The 20,717-nt window shown below is 44.7% G+C and overlaps 1 protein-coding gene across 1 annotated transcript in view; it reads right to left on the bottom strand.

Annotated features, from left to right (window-relative positions):
- The window catches only part of SMIM14 (small integral membrane protein 14), a 388,157-nt gene that overhangs the window by 148,057 nt on the left and 219,383 nt on the right, over positions 1–20,717 (bottom strand). The window contains exon 4 of the mRNA XM_078678316.1: positions 20,339–20,387. Within this exon, the coding sequence (XP_078534442.1) occupies positions 20,339–20,387 (49 nt within the window). The remainder of the gene's footprint in view (positions 1–20,338; positions 20,388–20,717) is intronic.

Genomic DNA, 20,717 nt, shown 5'->3' with positions numbered 1-20,717 from the left:
CTGAAGATATTACATAGGTCCTATATAACTGGGCCTCGATTGGTGCGAATGGGACAAGGGGGGAGTGGAGAGTGTAGAAGAGAGTGTGGAGAATCTGGGACCTTCATGCATATTCTTTGGCACTGCGTGGTGATACAGATCCATGATGAACTAAAGGAAAATTTGGGTGCAGCGATAAGACCGGAAGCCCTAAGGTGTCAGATCTGAATGTGTACCAGAAGCAATGGGTGACACTGGCGTATATGGTGGCTAAACGAAATATTGCTCAGTAATGGGGAGCCAGTCAGCCGCCCCGAGTCTCTAAATGGGCCTAGACTGGTGTATGTTCAGAGAGAAATCAGTCTATGTGGCCAGGGGTTGCCCGAAGAAGTGGGGGAAGGTATGGGGGCGTGGAATAATCACCGAGGAGAGATCTGCGAACCACTGACGCCTTGCTTGGAATCGCAAGCGCAGGAATCCCTATGATCCCAGTACTAAATATTACTGCATGTGATTCTGTACCTGTCCATAATGACCCATGTGATGAAGATTGTATGACACCACCTGATGTTTGTTACATTAATTTCCTTTTGTATTGACTTTTCCTTTATTTTTCTTTAATAAAAAGAGTTTAAAAAAAAATAAAGTCCCCGTGGGAACTCACAAATCATACGACGTGCAATTGAGAAAATGTGGTCTACTTAATTTAGTTCCTGTGTAATTTATTGTACATTGGGATGACCACAAGGAAACTCAAGGTAAGGATCATGTTGCACATGATTAATGTAAGGAAATCTATGACAAACTTGACCATACACTATTTAGAAAAACAGAACTTAGTGGAAGATTTAAAATAGGTTGAGTTGATATGCTCGCATCGCTAAAACAATCAGAGATGTGAAAACAGCACTTTTTAAAAAAAACATTTTTATTCATTTTCATTCCAGCAATACAGGAAAACAATCTTAAGCACAGATAATCAATAAAGCATTTCACATCAACTTCACAGTTACATGCAAATATAAGAAAGCCACAGTTATTCATTATCGTAGCATTTAGGACCCAACTCCCTACATGTTTTCCTGGGTTATCAGTCCTTCTCCGAGTCTGAAGCACTGTCATCTCGGTCTGGTGGTGGATCACAAATATTTCCTCTGTACGCATTCCAAACCCCCCAAACTTTGTTCCATTTTTGGGGGCATCTCCTCCTGTCAAATACTGCTCTTTCAGTTATCATGGCTGTATCCATATCCCCACTCCATGCTGCTAGAATAGGCACCTCAGCTCCTCCCCATTTTTGTGCTATATTCCTTTTTGCAACATTAAGCCTAATGTTGCCCAGCTTTGTCCCATACATGTAAGGTCGTTCGGCTCCCATACATTTAGTAAACAGCGCCTGGGCTCAGGTAGAAGCGAGATCCCCTCCGACTGCGATATAGTTCGAAGCACCTGCGTCCAATATTCTGCTGAAAACAGCACTTTTAAAACATGAGCAAAGATGGGTGTACAGACTTAGAACGGATGATGACATCCCTCTAGGAACTTCAATAGGGACAGTGGGAGTGTGGTACAGCCGTTTAGACCCTAATTACATGGGGACAAGGCAGTACTCACAATCCTGAGGTACATACTATTTGGTACAGAAGAATTACAAGACTATGACCCAAGGTAGGCATATGGTTCAAATATTTATTATGAAGAGATTGCAGGAGCATGTAGCTCTTCCTTACTTTGTAATTAGGAGCTTAGGTACTTCGCTATGACAGCTGTCCGAACTTATACCTGCGAGAGATAGGAATTACATGACTAGGTCAGGCCGCGAGCTGAGACCTGGGTCACTAGCATCATTTAGATACGGTGTATATGAACCAGGGGATTCCAATATGGCGGCGGGGGAGAGCCAGTATACTTTACAGTTTCCCCACTAGTGCGAGTTGTATCATGTGATGAGGAGATTCTGGAACTTTGGAACTAAAATGGTGGCCACAACACTCTCCTTTCGACATCGGAGGGCAGCGAGTGGCTGAAAGGCAGCAATGTAAGTGAACTTGGGGTGTGTGTTGGGGGGCTACTGGCCCGCAGTGTATGGTATGCCCTCCGTCATATATTTATTGGAGACTGCGTGAAACTGTGTAGTCAATATCCCCAATTCCTGCATTCGGGGTGGCGGGGACCCGAGCAATGAGACGAGTGACTAGGCTACACATTATAACATACTCTGGGATGGAAGCAAACATCCGAGGGGGGTAGTCCCCAAATTGAGGGATATCCATGTTAGCATGATATATGAATTCCCATGAAGACCATAAGTGGGTATTTGTAGAAGACCTTGGGCGGAAAGGGTAATGTCGCTTAGTAATAGCAGTCATGTTGATGGCTGGAGTGTTTCCTTGACATGATAAGACAGAGAACTGAGACGATCTTGAGATAGACTAAATGTTACACAGCTCGAGGCCAGGGGGCAGATTTGGTATGCTGCACAGGGACCCTGAGTGTTATGATTTTCCCCTTTTTCTCAACCAGTGTGTGACTACAGAATGACGCTCCCATCCCTACCCCAGTTTGGACGAACTTTGATAAAACTCGAGTAAGAACCCAGAATATGTTCTTGTTGCTATTACCTGTGTTATGAAGGATTATGTGTGTGCGATTGCATGTTCACGTGTGTTAACCATGAGGTGTTAGTGCACCATGGGAGTGTTGAGTATCTTAAATAATAGACATTTTCTAAATATCGTAATGGAATAAGAGCCTACTTTTTAAAGGTTTGAGATTGATTATGAGATTACTTCTGTCAGGTTGTTCCTGAGGAGGTTTCAAACAGTGGCAAGTAAGGCTATAATGTGATTCCCTATCCCCATTCCTTGGGAATTCAGGAAAGTGGGCGGCGAAGCAGGGTACAAGATAGCGGGATTCTTATCCTGATGAGGTATACGACTCCAAGGGGCGACTTAGGGGCCGAAACATGTTGATGAACACAGCTTACCGGGGTAAAGAGTACTAAGAGTCAAAGTACATACCTGAATATGATTTTTTAATCCTATCAAGAAAGGTCCGCAATTACATTGAGGGGACACTGTCTGAGGTAGTTTTAGAACCGTTTGTGTTTGGAGGAACTCCGTTTTTGATGGGGAATTGTCAGGCCCTAAAAAAAAAAAACGCTCTACTCTGAACGTTGGTCTGCGCTAGAGTGTTGCAGCGTGCTCTATGATGAAGCATGACACGATTTAAGGTGTCCGTTTTTATACAATAGAGGGCTTCCTACGTGGAATTTAGGCAATTTCTATTTTTTTCCTCTTCCTTTTCTTCGGTATGATTAATTCTCTGAAGGTCTGTCTGAATTCTACTTAATCGTATTGGAGGACAAGGTGGGGGGTGTCTGCGGGACATATCGCGAGAGAGTATTCCTGTACAACAGTCTACGAGGAACTCAATGAGCCCATTCTCCTCCACTCCCCCCACCCCCTTTTTGTTCCTGGCATCATCTTTCTGGGACTCAAGCACTTATCATGAGTATCTACCTGCGATACGAACTACGTAATGGCAAGTTTATTCATTAATGTTTATCAGCATTACGTTTATGTACTGGTGGATTATTCAAAATACTTCTAAAACGTGGTTTAGTCAATAAAAATCATTTAAATTTAAATTAAACAATCCTGTTAATGTGTTATGTCCTAATTTCAGTAGCATGTTTGTTCTAATACAGGCCGTCATATTACGGATATAAAATAGTTTACAACCAAAACAAATTTCTGTCAGCAATGTCTTTATCAAGTACAGTTTCCCTAAAGAATTGAAAACTTGTTCAGTATTTAATGAAGCAGCTGCAAGTTCTCGATAAAAGCCCTCCGTTATTTTTTATTTTGTATAGAGTAGTCACAAAACATTATTGTTGGTGCATGTGAACAAGTTATATTAATTGTTGGTGACTCTAAACAACTGGTTTACCTTCAGTAACGCCTTATCTGGTAGAGACTAGCTACCAGCAGAATTCTTACTTGAGAATTATCCCCATGCGTCAGACTGGATCCAGAAGTTTTTTCGGGAGCAGTACCCCTGCGCCAGTAGATGGCGTCGTTCAGCTCCACATGGCCTCATCCACGCCGGAAGTGACATGTCTAGTGCCTATATAGGCGCCACCCCAGTGCGCTGACGCTAGTTTCATTTAGCGAGAACAGTGACCATTGGTGTGGAAAAATGGAGCCCTCAAAGTGGAAAAGCCCTGTCCCTAGAAATCCGTTCGCAGAGCAGGGAGGATTTGTGGGTCGGTAAGGGATCTGAGGCTAATTAAAGTCTATACCAGACAACGTGTTAGCAAAGGTAAGTAACTTGTTCATCTGATAGAGACTTCTAGTCGCAGATCCCTTACCTTAGAATAGATACCCAAGCAATACCTCCCCAGAGGTGGATCTGTGAAACGGTTTCATACTAGAAAGTCCTGCAGGACCGAATGAGCTAAGTGCCCGTCACGATGGACCGGACTGTTCGGGCAGTAATGCTTCGTGAACGTATATAGAGATGCCCACATTATTGCCTGGCAGATATCCACGACCGGAACTTCCAGAGCTAATGCCATGATCGCAGTCCTTGGTCTGGTGGAATGAGCACACAAACTCTCAGAATGATGGACTGGCCTACATGAAAGGGAGTGACAACTTTGGACAGAAAGGAAGCTCAAGAGCATGTCTGGGTAGAAGTTCAGATAAGGAGGCATGGATGACAAAGCCTGAAGCTCACTGACCCTCCAGTCAGATATTATTGCCACCAGGAAGGCGATCCTGATGGTAAAGATCCTGAGAGGACAGTCGTGCAATGGCTTCAAGAGAGCACACATCAGAAAATGTAGGACTAGAATAAGATCCAACTGAGGCATGATGAATGGCGAAGGAGGAAACATGTTGCAAATCTTTCAAGAACCTATTTACAACGGGGGATTTGAAGAGGTATTGCTGATCCGGCAACAGCAGGAAGGCTGAGATGGCAAAAAGCAAGCCTTTCAAGGTGCCCAAAGCAGAGCCCTGCTGGGCAAGAGAAAGGATAAAAATCAGGACCTGAAAGAGAGGGGAGCAGAAAAAGGGTCAGCCTGTTTCTCTGCACACCATGCCACAAACCTGCCCCAATGGCAGGCAAATACAGTATTGGTGGAGGGATGCCTGGCTGCCACAATAACATTGCAGACTTTGAGCGGAAGGTCTAAGGCTGTCAACTGGCGCCGCTCAATCTCCATGCATGAAGGCGGAGCTTTGACAGATTCAGGTGGAGAACCTTCCCCTGCTGCTGCAATGGAAGATATTCCTGAAGTTCCACCTGGCTGGATGCTCAACAGATCGAGATACCAAACTCCCTGAGCCCAGTATGGAACACAAGAATGACTTGGACCGGTTTTCCAATCTTCTTGAGAACTCTTGGCAGGAGTGGCACTGGGCGGAAAGGAGTATAGGAGGCCAGAGCTCCACTTGAGACAAAAAGCATCTCCGATTCAGAGCTGCCTGGAAACTCCAGCGTCCAGGATTGCTGACACTACACGTTCTCTGCAGTGCAAACAGATCTAACCATGACTCTCCTCACTACTGAAAGAGACCTTGCACCACCTCCGGATGGAGACTCCATTCATGATCCGTTAGGCATCTTCGGCAAAGTTCATACGCCCCTTCAGAGAGCCGGCAGGTGTTGAACTACCAGGGATATGCCCTGATGCTCCAACCATGTCCAGAGATGCAGGGCCTCTTGCCAAAGGGTGCATGACCCCACTTCGCCCTGTTTGTTGCAATACCAGATGGTGGTGGTGTTGTTCGTGAACACCTTGATGGATGGTCAAAAGACTTTCAATGCTGGATGGATCCCCTGGAGCTCCAGAAGTATGATGTGGAGTACGGATTCTACCAGAGGACTCTGATCTTCACCTCTCCCAGATTACTACCCCATCCCAGGAGTGACGCCTCTGACACTACTGTCAGATCTGATTGGGGGAAGGGAGAGCTGTCTGCCGCTAAGCCAGTCACGGTTTGTTACCAACCACTGCAGATCTTTTGTTTGCAGTTTCCTTGGAGATCTGGACCATTTCGGAGACATTCTCCTGATACTGCGCAGACTGGAACTTCAGATCCCACAGCAGAAGTATCATTTACCAGAGGGCATGCGTCACAAGCAGGATGCAGGAGGCCCAGCAGACTCAAAGTCAGTCTCACCGAAATCTAGAATAGAGGATGAAACATCAATATCATAGCCTGAATATCCTGGACTCGCCATTCAGGAGGGTATGCTCGAAACTGCACGATGTCCAGAACAGCTCAGATGAAAGGGAGCATCTGAGGGAGTCAGGTGTGACTTCGGCAGGTTCATAGTGAACCCCAGCAAGTGCAGGAGGACCGACAAGGCCTAGATGTGGGAGACGACAGCCTGTGGCAAGCCTGCCTTCAACAGCCAGTCATTAAGATAAGGGAAGACTTGTACCACTGATCTCCGCGGATATGCTGCAACCATTGCCATCACCTTGGTGAACACTTGTGGGGCGCCGGAAAGCCCAACAGGGAGCACATAGAACTGAAAGTGCTTGTGGCCTATTGGGAACCACAGGCAATGCCTGTTTACAGGCAGGACCAGAATGTGGAAGTATGCGTTCTGCAAGCCCTGCAAATCCAGTGCTACCATTCAATCTCCTGGTGTCAGGACAGACCGGACTTAAGTGAGCGTGAGCATTTTGAACTTCTTTTAGAGGAAGCAATTGAGAGGGTGCAGGTCTAGGATAGGTCTAAGACCTCTGTCCTACTTGAGCATCAGAAAGTAGCAGGAATAACAGCTACAACCTACTTCTGGCATCGGCACCTTCTCTATAGCTCCTCTGGCCAAGAGAAGCATCAATTTGTAATGACAGAGGGTCCTGCGTCAGCCTGTTGCAAATATTTGGCATGGGTGGATGCGAGATCACAGAGGGGAGGGAGTAACCCCTTCAGACAATCTGAAAAACCCAATGGTCTGCTGTTACTTGACCTCCAGTAGGGCAGGTGATGGCATATACTGCCTCACTCTGGGTGCCCATGATTGTAAGAGGGCAAACTAAAGAGGTATGGAGCGGCCACGAGGGTGTATTGACCCGATACCCCATGCATCCTACCTCATTATATAATAGAAACTGTTTAGATTTTCTGCTTGCATGGTTTGTAAAATTCTGCTGGTAACATGTCACTATCCTGCGTCTCCACCCACTTAACTGGGTCAGTCAACTCAGAAGTCATTAATGCTTTTGGGCTGCACTTTTGTGCTTGAAACGATTTTTGCCCACCTTCTTCCTTGCTGTTCTGGTTCTGTTAACTTGTTCTCTATTAGCAGAGCATTCCACCAGCATATCCAAGTTTGCTCATTTACCATTTACCATCAATTTGTAATGTCGATACTCAAATGTCTCTACATCATGCTGCAGTTTGACATGTTCATGCTTGCCGAGTTCAGAGATTCTTCCAGGAAGTGGTTAGCAAGCATGAACATGTCGAACTGCAGCATGATGTAGAGACATTTGAGTATCAACATTACAAATTGATGGTAAATGAGCTAACTTGGGTATGCTGGTGGAATGGTTTGCTATTAGAGAACACGTTACCAGAACAGCAATGAAGTAGGCGGGGTTCTAGTGTAGGAATTGAATTTCGAGTTTAGAGGATCTTTCATGAAGTGGTTAAAATCTCATTCCTACACTAGAAATCGTTCATTTTCTAGCATTTTTTCCACTTTTAGTGATCACTTTAGCTGCCCCACTGGCACTGCAATGCACACTCCAAGCTCCTCAACTTTCAATGCCCCCCAAACATGGTCGTCTAAACCATCATGTTTGGTGCAGTAGTTATCACTCTCTTCCCGTTTCAAACAACTAAAGATGATTTTCCCCAATGACTATGTGAGCAATCTGCAGGTAGCACTTGCCATAGGGCTCCTTTTATACAAGTACTTACGAACTAATAATAAAAGTGTCCTCTCCAGGTACACCCTGGCACTACACAATGGAAAGGGTCTCCTCCCCTGTTGTCAAGTAATTTATTCTAATGCGTCCAACATGAATTTATATACTAGTTGAAGGAATTTTCTCTTCTCACATGCAGGACTCACCATATCAACAAGAATCTACTCTTTTTCTCCAAAAGAGATACTGAAGCAGTAGATTCCATTCTACCTCAAGAAGTGGAACGATCCAATTGCAATGCAATTGCAATGATTCATTACCCCAACCTCACAACATTTTATATTCATGCTGAACACTTAGAAATTACTTCGGAATAATATTTTGGATGATGGATAATCAGGGCGATTTAATGGAATCTCACAACAACGACATTCCTTCTTAAATCATCTATGTGATTGCAAGAAAAGGAAATGGCACTTCACCCAATATTCAAAGTGAAACCCCTTCCTGCCCCTTAAAGTAAATGTAGAATTGGGAAAAATCCGATCTTTTCTTCTCAACTAATGCGCTCAATTCTATGGAGAGATGTGCTTCTTGCAGAACAAAGAGACAAACGGTGCATGCCACCCATTTAGATGTGTGCCAATCCTATATTTTAGCTGGCTTATTCACCCATTCCATATTCCACATCACCATCACCTATATCAGTTTGGTTGTTCCTTAAAGAACCATTTTGCCTTTTCATTTGTGTACATCCACCTTCCGACATCCCACTCACCATTTTTGGCGTCATCATAATAGGGGCCAATGCTGGTGTGCTCTCTTTCTCTCACTGTCTTTTTTTCTTCTTTTGATTTAAAAAATTGTCTTCTTCCTATTGATAATTTCTTGCACACTAATAAAAAAATGGGCGAAGTAATTTCACCAAGGAATTAAGCGACCACACTTTGCCAATATTTAAATTCAAAACTAGTATAGTGGTGAGGTAGGCCCCCAAACGAAAATGAAACATCGAACATCATAAATTGGTATTTAAACCCCTCAACAATTACCTTGCTATAGCTGACTTTGCTTTCACCGCACTGTAACAGGTTGGCAATTTGATTTTAAATTTATAGAGCACTCAACTGCCCCGAGGCGTCTTGGCGCTGCTTCTGACCACTGATGGAGCTTCTACATGTATTATTAAAAATCCGTGTTTTGTGGGATTTCCCGAAAGACAAGAGATTCAGACTTTCCTTTAGTTGCAAGGGGAGAGAATTCCAAAGTTTGGCTAATCCCATTAAAAAGCTTCTACAGCCCAATGAAGCACGTTTGAACTTGGAGACCACTAGGAGTTTGGTTGTGGAAGATCTGAGCTTTCTGGGTGGAATGTACCACCAGAATTTGTTTTGTAAGTATGTTGGCCCAAAATTATGTAATGCCTTAAAAGCAATGCATAGAGCCCTGGATTCAATTTTTGTATGGGAAGCCAGAGAAGCCTACATTTACCATGTGAATAGGTGTGTCTGAATAGCTGTGTTCAAATCATAAAAGATTTGTTAAAAGCTTCTGCCTTTAAAACGTTCTTATTAATAACCAAATGTTTCTTATAAGCCATTCATTTAAAATCAATAGTAATATGGTAAATACACATCAATGCTTTGATTATCTATTTCCATCCTGTGCAATAGTACTTGGGCTCTTTTGAAAGGTATTTAAATAATCTACTACCAGTGTTATGCTGCCCACATTTTTAAAAATCCAATAGTTAACTGCAGCAACAGCATTCTTATCCTTCAGCGAGGCGAGCTCTTATTCCAAAAGAATTGCTTCAATTCCTGTTTCAGTAAGTAGACCAACAGCATGTATCACTCTGCAGCCGTCACATTTATTTTAATCGGACCCAGATTCTAAAGTCAACGTTTACAATTCTTAGGTGATCTCTAATTTTGTTAAAAATGCCTGAAGAAAGGGCTGAACTGTAAGACCACCAAAGCAGGTATTAAAACCAACAAGACTGCTCTGCCCTTTATCATTTGTTTTTAAAAAAAACTGATCACTAAATATCACACCCAGTTATTTATGAAATGAATTGTTCAAATTGTTAATGGCACACAAGTTAAAATTAAACTTTCCAATTTGCACCATCTGTAGTTTGCTCATATTTGACTAACAGACTTGCAGTACAATATGGGTCAAAAGCACCGTTTACATACTTATTAGTGTACAATGTACTACTACCAAATCTACCAACTAACTGTATATTGATGAGTGTCGTGAATGCTTTGGGATTTCCACCTAAGAGCAGGCAGGAGGTCATAAATGAGTAAGGAAAACAGTAGGTGAGCAAGCACATGACCCTGTTCTAGGTCATTTAAAACGGCAACCGTATGGTTCTTCCCCCACACTCAAGTTTCACCTGCACCCACCTTTTGCTATGAAAAACAATTAATAACTTCAATACACCTGTATACCTAACATAACCAACTTGCCCATAAAAGAATGTGATCCACTATGTGGAATGTTGATTTGAAATCAACAAAACATAGAGCTAAAAATCAGTTCTCTGTAATTTTGTGCAATAAATATTTCAGGGCACATGTATTATATATTGTAGATTTTCCTGTTCAGAATCATGCCTGCTCCTTAGAAATTAACTTCTTAGTATCCAACCAATCCTCTAACGCTGGAGTAATATTCTTGCAAGATATGTGAGGATACCTCCAAAAATGAAATTAATCTGTAGGCACTTAGTTAACATTTATACATTAGTGATCAGAAAAAGAAACATATGTGCTTTGATTTGAACTACTTGTTTTGTCCCAATGCCACTCCAGATGTTACCAAAGGACAGAATATCTCCACAGGATGGCAATGCCAACCTTCTCTCATCACCCTTCCTAGTAGCACAGCACTCTCACAAACAACCTGGCCCACTGACTAAAACACAAACTTTTCACCCCTGTGAATTAATTTGGAGTCCAATATCACGTTCTGCGGTCAGTTGTCTCTATACTATCAATATCTGTCACAGGCAAAAGCAAGTGATGTCAATAGGTATACACACTCTTCCACTTACTAAACTACTCTCACCACTTATATCCATCACCCCATTGTGGATATAATGTTCATATAAAGCTTAATATTATCTAAATGTTTTCAATCTCGCACAGAATCGCCTGTTAGAAGACTACTTCTCACTCTTCCCACAGGTTACCACCCTGACCTTCAGTCTCATTCAGAGTTTCCACGTCTGGTTCAGGTTTCCTTTCTTCCATCTCACCTCTGCTGTGCAGATGATACATGAATCTGTTCTTCTGCTGATCCCCCACTCCTTCTCTGGACATCTCCACCCAATCGCATGCAGTTTTTTGTAGCCTGTCAATGTACCCATGTCATTTGAACTGTTCTCAGTTTTACAGAGAAGGGCAGCATGTATTTTAACTTAATTTCTTACAATCTCTACCCCACTTCTGCAAATGATTTCCTAGCCTTTTACACACACCGTATACTATTAGTCATTGTGGGGGGAGACAAGTGGATCATTACCCTCTAAAAGCTAGCCAGTGGCAACAGCATCCCAACACCAAAGGTCTTTTTTAGTCAGGCTTCCAAAAACACATCTCAGCATTGTTGTTATTTTCATATTAGTGTATGTACCGCTCTAATTACTGTATTGCCTTTCCTCATGTTCAGCATGAGCCTTCAGGCACCAAGTTTTTTGCATTGATTTGTTTACTTGGCCTTTCAGTGAGCAGACCTAGCTTAGAAATCCTCTATTTAACTTTGGTCACGGGGTCTGCCACCTTCAATAAGTCATGCGATACCAATGTAAGTCAAATCTAAGATTCAGAACTTGGGATTTGGACTGAGTGTCTTTAGTATGCACTGGCCCTCAGAATATTGGTGTTGAGCATTTATAACATGTCTTCTTGTTGCTTGGTTAGTAGGTTCATCTCAATCATATTGCAAGTAGCTTACTCTAATTTCACTCCAATGGTCTTTGTTTATTTAACAATTGTGAAAGGATGTTTAGTTATGTGATGGCTAATGACCAGTCTCACTATATCAAATTCCAGGTCCTTTGCAGTCATTGTTACCCTTCACACAGTTAGGTCTGTGAAAGTCAGGAGTGTAAAATAAGTCTGCCACACACCACACAGAAATATACTATAGTGGATTGTCTTGGAATGCAGGTATCTCCCAGTTGGCGCCACATGCATCACATGACTAAATGGAATTCCAACCTGACAATAATACAAATAGGGATTTCTGGACTTCCAATTTCTACAAGAAGGGCCCACGACACCCACAACCCAAATGGGTCAGCTTCTCTCTTCTTAGATATTTCCTCCCGATGCTCGATCCCTGCAGCACAATCGCCAGCCTTCTTTTTGACCCTTCCAAATGGTGCCATCTCCATTAATTCCTGGGATCGCCATAATCTACAGTTGCAGTTAAAGACAAGGTAATGCCACCCAGCGAGCCCTGGGCCTGTAACATCGGCGGATAGCCTGCAAAGTCATACACAGACAGCTTCTCCCCCTTCCTGGGTACCCTGCTTACAGCAAGGCTCCACAAGTAGCTGAGGTATTGTTAGACCCAGCGGTTTCCTGCTGGCTGGGACGCATCGAAGTCAGTCAGAATCCGCCGTCTTAGATCAGATAAGTATGATACACATGTCTGATAACCTCTGCTCACCCTTGGGAAGCTTGGCACTGAGCAGTCAGGATTATCCTCAGGGCCCAAGTGTAAAGTATTGGCACACCACCCTTGAAACACACTGCGTTCTCCACAAAAAGACTCCACACTGTATGTATAAAGCACTGGTATTTGTATTAAACACACATTGAAATCAAAATGAAATAAACATTATATATACACTTTACAGTTATATACAATTGTCGAACTTTCCCATTAGCAGCAGAATGGCATGAACATACATGTCCTAATCAGATGTATTCATCCAACACGACATTTCCCAATGTCACATGTCCCCAACTTTTGCAATGATCAAGCAATCAGAGGTCTCTGACAACGCCTTATGACCCAGCCACTCAGTCACTCCACTACACCAGCCTTCGATACATGTTGCCCCTGCTGGCACCACATTGATTAGATTGTCAGAACCACCTAAAACGGAAAGAAACTGTTATTTCGGTTTCATCCATCCGGATTAGACCTCCAGGCTCCCAATGCACCAGCAATAGTGCGGGATTGCTATCATCCCTGTAGATACAAGGTTGTGATCCAGGAAGCTGGTGCACTTCCAACACTGGAGAAATGTTTCTCCTAAAGAGGAGGTGTGAGTTGCTGTAGCTCCCGACAGCCAGCCGTAGGTGCCCACAAAGCACAATGAAACCCCTAGGGCTGAGCACAATGTTCTCTACAACAAAGTACCGTGTGGCGTGTGTCCAGGGAGAGGGTGTCCGTGACCTTAGAAGGAGTCCGCGATGTTAGGCACTGCCGTCCCCCCGATCTGAAGGTCAAAGACAGTCTCAGCTCCAAGCTCAGGTCCGTCAACACCTCACAGACACCACCACAGACACCACACACTCCGGAGTGCAAGCTAGGACAGGTCCACTGATAGCAAGCATAGGTCACTCGGACTCTGCAAGCTTACCTCACACTCCTCATGTCCTGGCACCTCAAGTGGGCTGCTGATCTTTACAAGCACACTCCTCTGCACAGTGTGATGACGGTGTATGTCAGGGCAGTCCTTGCCCAACTGACAATCAATTCCACCTGTTTCTACCACACCCTATGCGGCCCTTACAATCTCGCAGAAACAGGGAGACCTTTTATGGCCTGGGGATATCGTTTACAAGAGGCCAGTCAAACAGCCCTTCGAGAGTACTTAGGGACCTGGGCCACGTCAGTTGGCACGTAGCTGCTGGCAAGCAATGTCCAGGCAAAATCCACCAAGTGATAGTCCCCTTCCTGGAGCACGACAAGGTCTAGGCCACCACAAATCTGCGATTATCTAGTTGCAGTCCCTTCTGCCCTAATAATTCTTCTTGTCGATGTCCCAGCGACGAACCAGCATAGTATAGTTTCAAATCCCAAAGTTTCCCTAACTTCTGAGGCCGGAGCCACAGTAATTACACCCACAATGGCCTTTAAATATGTGGTCAGCTCCAAAAGCCACCTTTGAAATGCATAGGCCCTCTCTAAATTTTGTCTTGTCTGCCATCCTGCCCAGGGAGGTTTGATCACTATCTTTAGTGGGGCCAAGACCCTGCTCCTTGGAATGCAGGTTCCAATTCCACCCGTTCATAACTGTCCCAGAATGGCCCCTCGGAGTCAGAGGTACAGTTTCCCTTGAGCCCCTAGTTTATGGGCTTCAATTTGGAAAGCACAAATGTAGCTGTCCCACTAGCACCCAGATTTGAATTGGAGACTGGCCGACAGGCACATAGAGCCAGGAGCATTTAGATTCTCACTTTCCGAAAGTGACATTTCCACACGAGTAATGCTGGATCCGCTCGCACTACCAGAATGGATTCGCCATTACAAACTCATTGATTTTAAACACTAAGCTGATATTATTCTGTATGTAGGAAATTCTGCTCAATAGCCTTTACATACATTCTCCCATACTAATCCAATGCGAGAAGCTGGCCCGTCGTACCGAACACACAATCCTGTGCCGTTTATGACCCTTGCATGTAACGCACACATGCCCTTCCTACTCCCAACACCGCACCCTGTCCCCAGAGAGAACTCTGATATAGTAAGAGACATGCAGGACCATGGCACATAGATGTTTAAATGACAAGCAGAGTAACAATAACCTGCGCACACAGGGCAAACCTGTGGCACAATTGGTGATTTATCACTAAATACAATTGGTGAGCTACTTTGATGAAGGACACAACCAGTGCTGCAGGCCCATGGAGGAGTATTTGAGGTACATACCCTGGGTATTTGTCTTACCCCTCTACAAGAGACTTACAGCTAACTTGAATCAGCCAATCATGTATAAACCAATCACCAGTATGCATATGACAAGCACAGCACTTTGGCACTGAATGGCAGTGTCAAACACGCTCAAAGTCCTATGGCTAGCAAAACAAGGTCCAAACATGAGGTCGGTAGCCAAAAAGGTCAGGGGAGGCCACGCCAAAAAGATGCTAGGTCTAACCAGTATCATATCAAGGGCTCAGTGCAGCACCAAACTGACCAGACTACAATGAGTGTCTAGGAGCAATTTTTCTCCTTTATGAGCTTGTTGTAAAGCAAACACCACAAATAATTTCATAGGATTTTGGTGTACTTAGTAGAAATCACTTACCCAACATATTCCTTCTACCTTTTGCCCTCTCGGTTGTTTTAAAAAAAAAAACGGTCTTAGTACAAATGCACCAGAGGTAGTACAAAAGTACTTGTCTATTTGCTTTTGTGAATTGACAGCATTATACAGGTGTGAATTACACACCTTTAATTGGTGAAAATAATTTCATAGCTTGCTTATTTTTCGTAATTATGCCCCATGGAGAGGAGTTCTCTATCTTAGGTTTTCAAGTCTGTCGAATTAGTACCATAAGATAAAGAGAACTTATGCTGCATTAAGGGCACTTGCTGCCTTATGCCACCAACGCAAACAGCTCCAGAGGATGCCAAGCTGTAAAAGATGGCGTACATTTTTTGTTTTTTGTTTAGGTTTTGCCTGGCGAAAAGATGCGCTCTGCGCATCTTTTTCGCGCAGGCGAAAACCTGATGAGAACTGTAGTGGGGTTTGGGTCGGCCCTCGTCATTCATTGGCTGGCTCCATAAATGGAGCCTAGCCATTGGACGAGGGGCCTGTCCGTCAATGCCGGACCAGATTCGGGGGCGTTCCCGAGATTCTTTGGCTTTTGCCGACGTCACGCTACGTCAGCCGAAAGCCGATTCTCGGGAACGCCCCCGAATCTGGGTCTGCATTGAGCCTACACCCACCTTCCTGCCGAAGGAAGCAGCCGTCCGTCTACAGCAAGGGCCGCGCTGGGATTGGCCCAGCCGGCCGAGCCTCCGCCGTGTCATCGGGAGGAGGAGTGGCTTTATTTTGAAGTGGTTCCGATGGTATGTATGCTGCTGTGTTTTTTTTTTTGAGGTAAGCCATCTGCTTTATTTTGCTAATGTAATGTTTCTCCCTCTCTTTTCCAGGTCCAGCATGGCCCGTGTCTTCTACCTGCAGCTGTGTGCACCGCTGTGCAGGAAGTGGTTCCGACGGTATGTATGCTGCTGTGTTTTTATCTTTGAGGTAAGCCATCTGCTTTATTTTGCTAATGTAATTTTTTTCCCTCTCTTTTCCAGGTCCAGCATGGCCCGTGTCTTCTACCTGCAGCTGTGTGCTCCGCTGTGCAGGAAGTGGTTCCGACGGTATGTATGCTGCTGTGTTTTTATCTTTGAGGTAAGCCATCTGCTTTATTTTGCTAATGTAATGTTTCTCCCTCTCTTTTCCAGGTCCAGCATGGCCCGTGTCTTCTACCTGCAGCTGTGTGCTCCGCTGTGCAGGAAGTGGTTCCGACAGTATGTATGCTGCTGTGTTTTTATCTTTGAGGTAAGCCATCTGCTTTATTTTGCTAATGTAATGTTTCTCCCTCTCTTTTCCAGGTCCAGCATGGCCCGTGTCTTCTACCTGCAGCTGTGTGCTCCGCTGTGCAGGAAGTGGTTCCGACGGCATGTATGCTGCTGTGTTTTTATCTTTGAGGTAAGCCATCTGCTTTATTTTGCTAATGTAATGTTTCTTCCTCTCTTTTACAGGTCCAGCATGGCCCGTGTCTTCTACCTGCAGCTGTGTGCACCGCTGTGCAGGAAGTGGTTCCGACGGTATGTATGCTGCTGTGTTTTTATCTTTGAGGTAAGCCATCTGCTTTATTTTGCTAATGTAATGTTTCTCCCTCTCTTTTCCAGGTCCAGCATGGCCCGTGTCTTCTACCTGCAGCTGTGTGCACCGCTGTGCAGGAAGTGGTTCCGACGGTATGTATGCTGCTTTGTTTTTATCTTTGAGGTAAGCCATCTGCTTTATTTTGCTAATGTAATGTTTCTTCCTCTCTTTTCCAGGTCCAGCATGGCCCGTGTCTTCTACCTGCAGCTGTGTGCACCGCTGTGCAGGAAGTGGTTCCGACGGTATGTATGCTGCTTTGTTTTTATCTTTGAGGTAAGCCATCTGCTTTATTTTGCTAATGTAATGTTTTTTCCTCTCTTTTACAGGTCCAGCATGGCCCGTGTCTTCTACCTGCAGCTGTGTGCACCGCTGTGCAGGAAGTGGTTCCGACGGTATGCATGCTGCTGTCTTTTATCTTTGAGGTAAGCCATCTGCTTTATTTTGCTAATGTAATGTTTCTCCCTCTCTTTTCCAGGTCCAGCATGGCCCGTGTCTTCTACCTGCAGCTGTGTGCACCGCTGTGCAGGAAGTGGTTCCGACGGTATGTATGCTGCTGTGTTTTTATCTTTGAGGTAAGCCATCTGCTTTATTTTGCTAATGTAATTTTTTTCCCTCTCTTTTCCAGGTCCAGCATGGCCCGTGTCTTCTACCTGCAGCTGTGTGCTCCGCTGTGCAGGAAGTGGTTCCGACGGTATGTATGCTGCTGTGTTTATCTTTGAGGTAAGCCATCTGCTTTATTTTGCTAATGTAATGTTTCTCCCTCTCTTTTCCAGGTCCAGCATGGCCCGTGTCTTCTACCTGCAGCTGTGTGCTCCGCTGTGCAGGAAGTGGTTCCGACAGTATGTATGCTGCTGTGTTTTTATCTTTGAGGTAAGCCATCTGCTTTATTTTGCTAATGTAATGTTTCTCCCTCTCTTTTCCAGGTCCAGCATGGCCCGTGTCTTCTACCTGCAGCTGTGTGCTCCGCTGTGCAGGAAGTGGTTCCGACGGTATGTATGCTGCTGTGTTTTTATCTTTGAGGTAAGCCATCTGCTTTATTTTGCTAATGTAATGTTTCTTCCTCTCTTTTACAGGTCCAGCATGGCCCGTGTCTTCTACCTGCAGCTGTGTGCACCGCTGTGCAGGAAGTGGTTCCGACGGTATGTATGCTGCTGTGTTTTTATCTTTGAGGTAAGCCATCTGCTTTATTTTGCTAATGTAATGTTTCTCCCTCTCTTTTCCAGGTCCAGCATGGCCCGTGTCTTCTACCTGCAGCTGTGTGCACCGCTGTGCAGGAAGTGGTTCCGACGGTATGTATGCTGCTTTGTTATTATCTTTGAGGTAAGCCATCTGCTTTATTTTGCTAATGTAATGTTTCTTCCTCTCTTTTACAGGTCCAGCATGGCCCGTGTCTTCTACCTGCAGCTGTGTGCACCGCTGTGCAGGAAGTGGTTCCGACGGTATGTATGCTGCTGTGTTTTTATCTTTGAGGTAAGCCATCTGCTTTATTTTGCTAATGTAATGTTTCTCCCTCTCTTTTCCAGGTCCAGCATGGCCCGTGTCTTCTACCTGCAGCTGTGTGCACCGCTGTGCAGGAAGTGGTTCCGACGGTATGTATGCTGCTTTGTTTTTATCTTTGAGGTAAGCCATCTGCTCTATTTTGCTAATGTAATGTTTCTTCCTCTCTTTTACAGGTCCAGCATGGCCCGTGTCTTCTACCTGCAGCTGTGTGCACCACTGTGCAGGAAGTGGTTCCGACGGTATGCATGCTGCTGTCTTTTATCTTTGAGGTAAGCCATCTGCTTTATTTTGCTAATGTAATGTTTCTCCCTCTCTTTTCCAGGTCCAGCATGGCCCGTGTCTTCTACCTGCAGCTGTGTGCACCGCTGTGCAGGAAGTGGTTCCGACGGTATGTATGCTGCTGTGTTTTTATCTTTGAGGTAAGCCATCTGCTTTATTTTGCTAATGTAATTTTTTTCCCTCTCTTTTCCAGGTCCAGCATGGCCCGTGTCTTCTACCTGCAGCTGTGTGCACCGCTGTGCAGGAAGTGGTTCCGACGGTATGTATGCTGCTGTGTTTTTATCTTTGAGGTAAACCATCTGCTTTATTTTGCTAATGTAATGTTTCTCCCTCTCTTTTCCAGGTCCAGCATGGCCCGTGTCTTCTACCTGCAGTTGTGTGCTCCGCTGTGCAGGAAGTGGTTCCGACAGTATGTATGCTGCTGTGTTTTTATCTTTGAGGTAAACCATCTGCTTTATTTTGCTAATGTAATGTTTCTCCCTCTCTTTTCCAGGTCCAGCATGGCCTGTGTCTTCTACCTGCAGCTGTGTGCTCCGCTGTGCAGGAAGTGGTTCCGACGGTATGTATGCTGCTGTGTTTTTATCTTTGAGGTAAGCCATCTGCTTTATTTTGCTAATGTAATGTTTCTTCCTCTCTTTTACAGGTCCAGCATGGCCCGTGTCTTCTACCTGCAGCTGTGTGCACCGCTGTGCAGGAAGTGGTTCCGACGGTATGTATGCTGCTGTGTTTTTATCTTTGAGGTAAGCCATCTGCTTTATTTTGCTAATGTAATTTTTTCCCCTCTCTTTTCCAGGTCCAGCATGGCCCGTGTCTTCTACCTGCAGCTGTGTGCTCCGCTGTGCAGGAAGTGGTTCCGACGGTATGTATGCTGCTGTGTTTTTATCTTTGAGGTAAGCCATCTGCTTTATTTTGCTAATGTAATGTTTCTTCCTCTCTTTTACAGGTCCAGCATTGCCCGTGTCTTCTACCTGCAGCTGTGTGGGGGCTTGCAGTGTGTGTGGGGGCTTGCAGTGTGTTGGGGGGCTTGCAGTGTGTTGGGGGGCTCGCAGTGTGTGGGGGGGCTCGCAGTGTGTGGGGGGGCTTGCAGTGTGTTGGGGGCTCGCAGTGTGTTGGGGGGTTCGCAGTGTGTGGGGGGCTCGCAGTGTGTGGGGGGCTTGCAGTGTGTGTGGGGGGCTCGCAGTGTGGTGGGGGGCTCGCAGTGTGTGGGGGGGGCTCACAGTGTGTGGGGGGGCTCGCAGTGTGTGGGGGGGCTCGCAGTTTGTAGGGAGGCTGTGTGGGTGTGTGGGGGGCTTTGTGTGGCTGTGTGTGTGGGGGGCTCTGTGTGGGTGTGTGTGTGGGGGGGTCTGTGTGGGTGTGTGTGTGGGGAGGCCTCTGATTGTGTGTTGGGGTGGCTCTCTGTGGGTGTTTGTGTGTGTCATTTGCGAGAGATAAAGCTTGTGGCATTGTAAATGACAATGCCATTTATTTATGTTGAAAAAAACATAAATAAAAATATTGTCAAGAGCAATGCCAGTAGCTCAAACTTTAACAAAGGCAAAACCATTGCATTGTAAATGCTTGTTTTACAAGATAAGAGCCACAAAGAGGCAAAATGCCAAGTTAACTTGGGCTCTAGAAATCTTTACCCCTTCATCGAAGTCCAGCTTTTCAATTTTAACTCCATTCACCTTGTGCTGAAGCACAGAACTGTAACTCATAGGTTAGCTCTGAATAATGATAGTCGAAAAAAACGAATCAAGGATTTTCATATACTTCCTACCAGTCAAAATACATTTTCAGATTCAACTAGACAAGTGTCGACCTCTTTATCCACGAAACACAGTTGTACTTACATTCTTGAAGGCATTCTGTGTCGGTGCAGTAGGACTGGGATTGACGCAACTGAAATTAAGAAAAATATAATACATTAGCAAATAGAAAGGGAGAATAAGCACATTCATCAATATACTAAGCTTTAATTAAACATCGGTTCACAGATTCCGACAGAGTGGAAGATGATCACGTGTATGTGTTGTACTTACTTTAAAAAAGAAATAACAGCTATTCTCCGTGCACCAAAACAACACAATGACATTCGTGTGCTAAGAAAGGTGTAAGAGAGGCGTTACACTCTCAAGACAAAGCCTAATTCTTCTTAAATATGTGGCATGTCAAATGTTGCGAGTTGAGCCAGAGGCTTTGCTACCCTTGTCTATAACTTTCAATTTATTT

The sequence above is a fragment of the Lissotriton helveticus genome, chromosome 2_2 (genome assembly GCF_964261635.1).
Source record: "Lissotriton helveticus chromosome 2_2, aLisHel1.1, whole genome shotgun sequence".
Classification (NCBI taxonomy): Eukaryota; Metazoa; Chordata; class Amphibia; order Caudata; family Salamandridae; genus Lissotriton; species Lissotriton helveticus.
The sequence above is the reverse complement of the archived record's forward strand: the minus strand, read 5'-3'. Positions and strand labels throughout refer to the sequence as shown.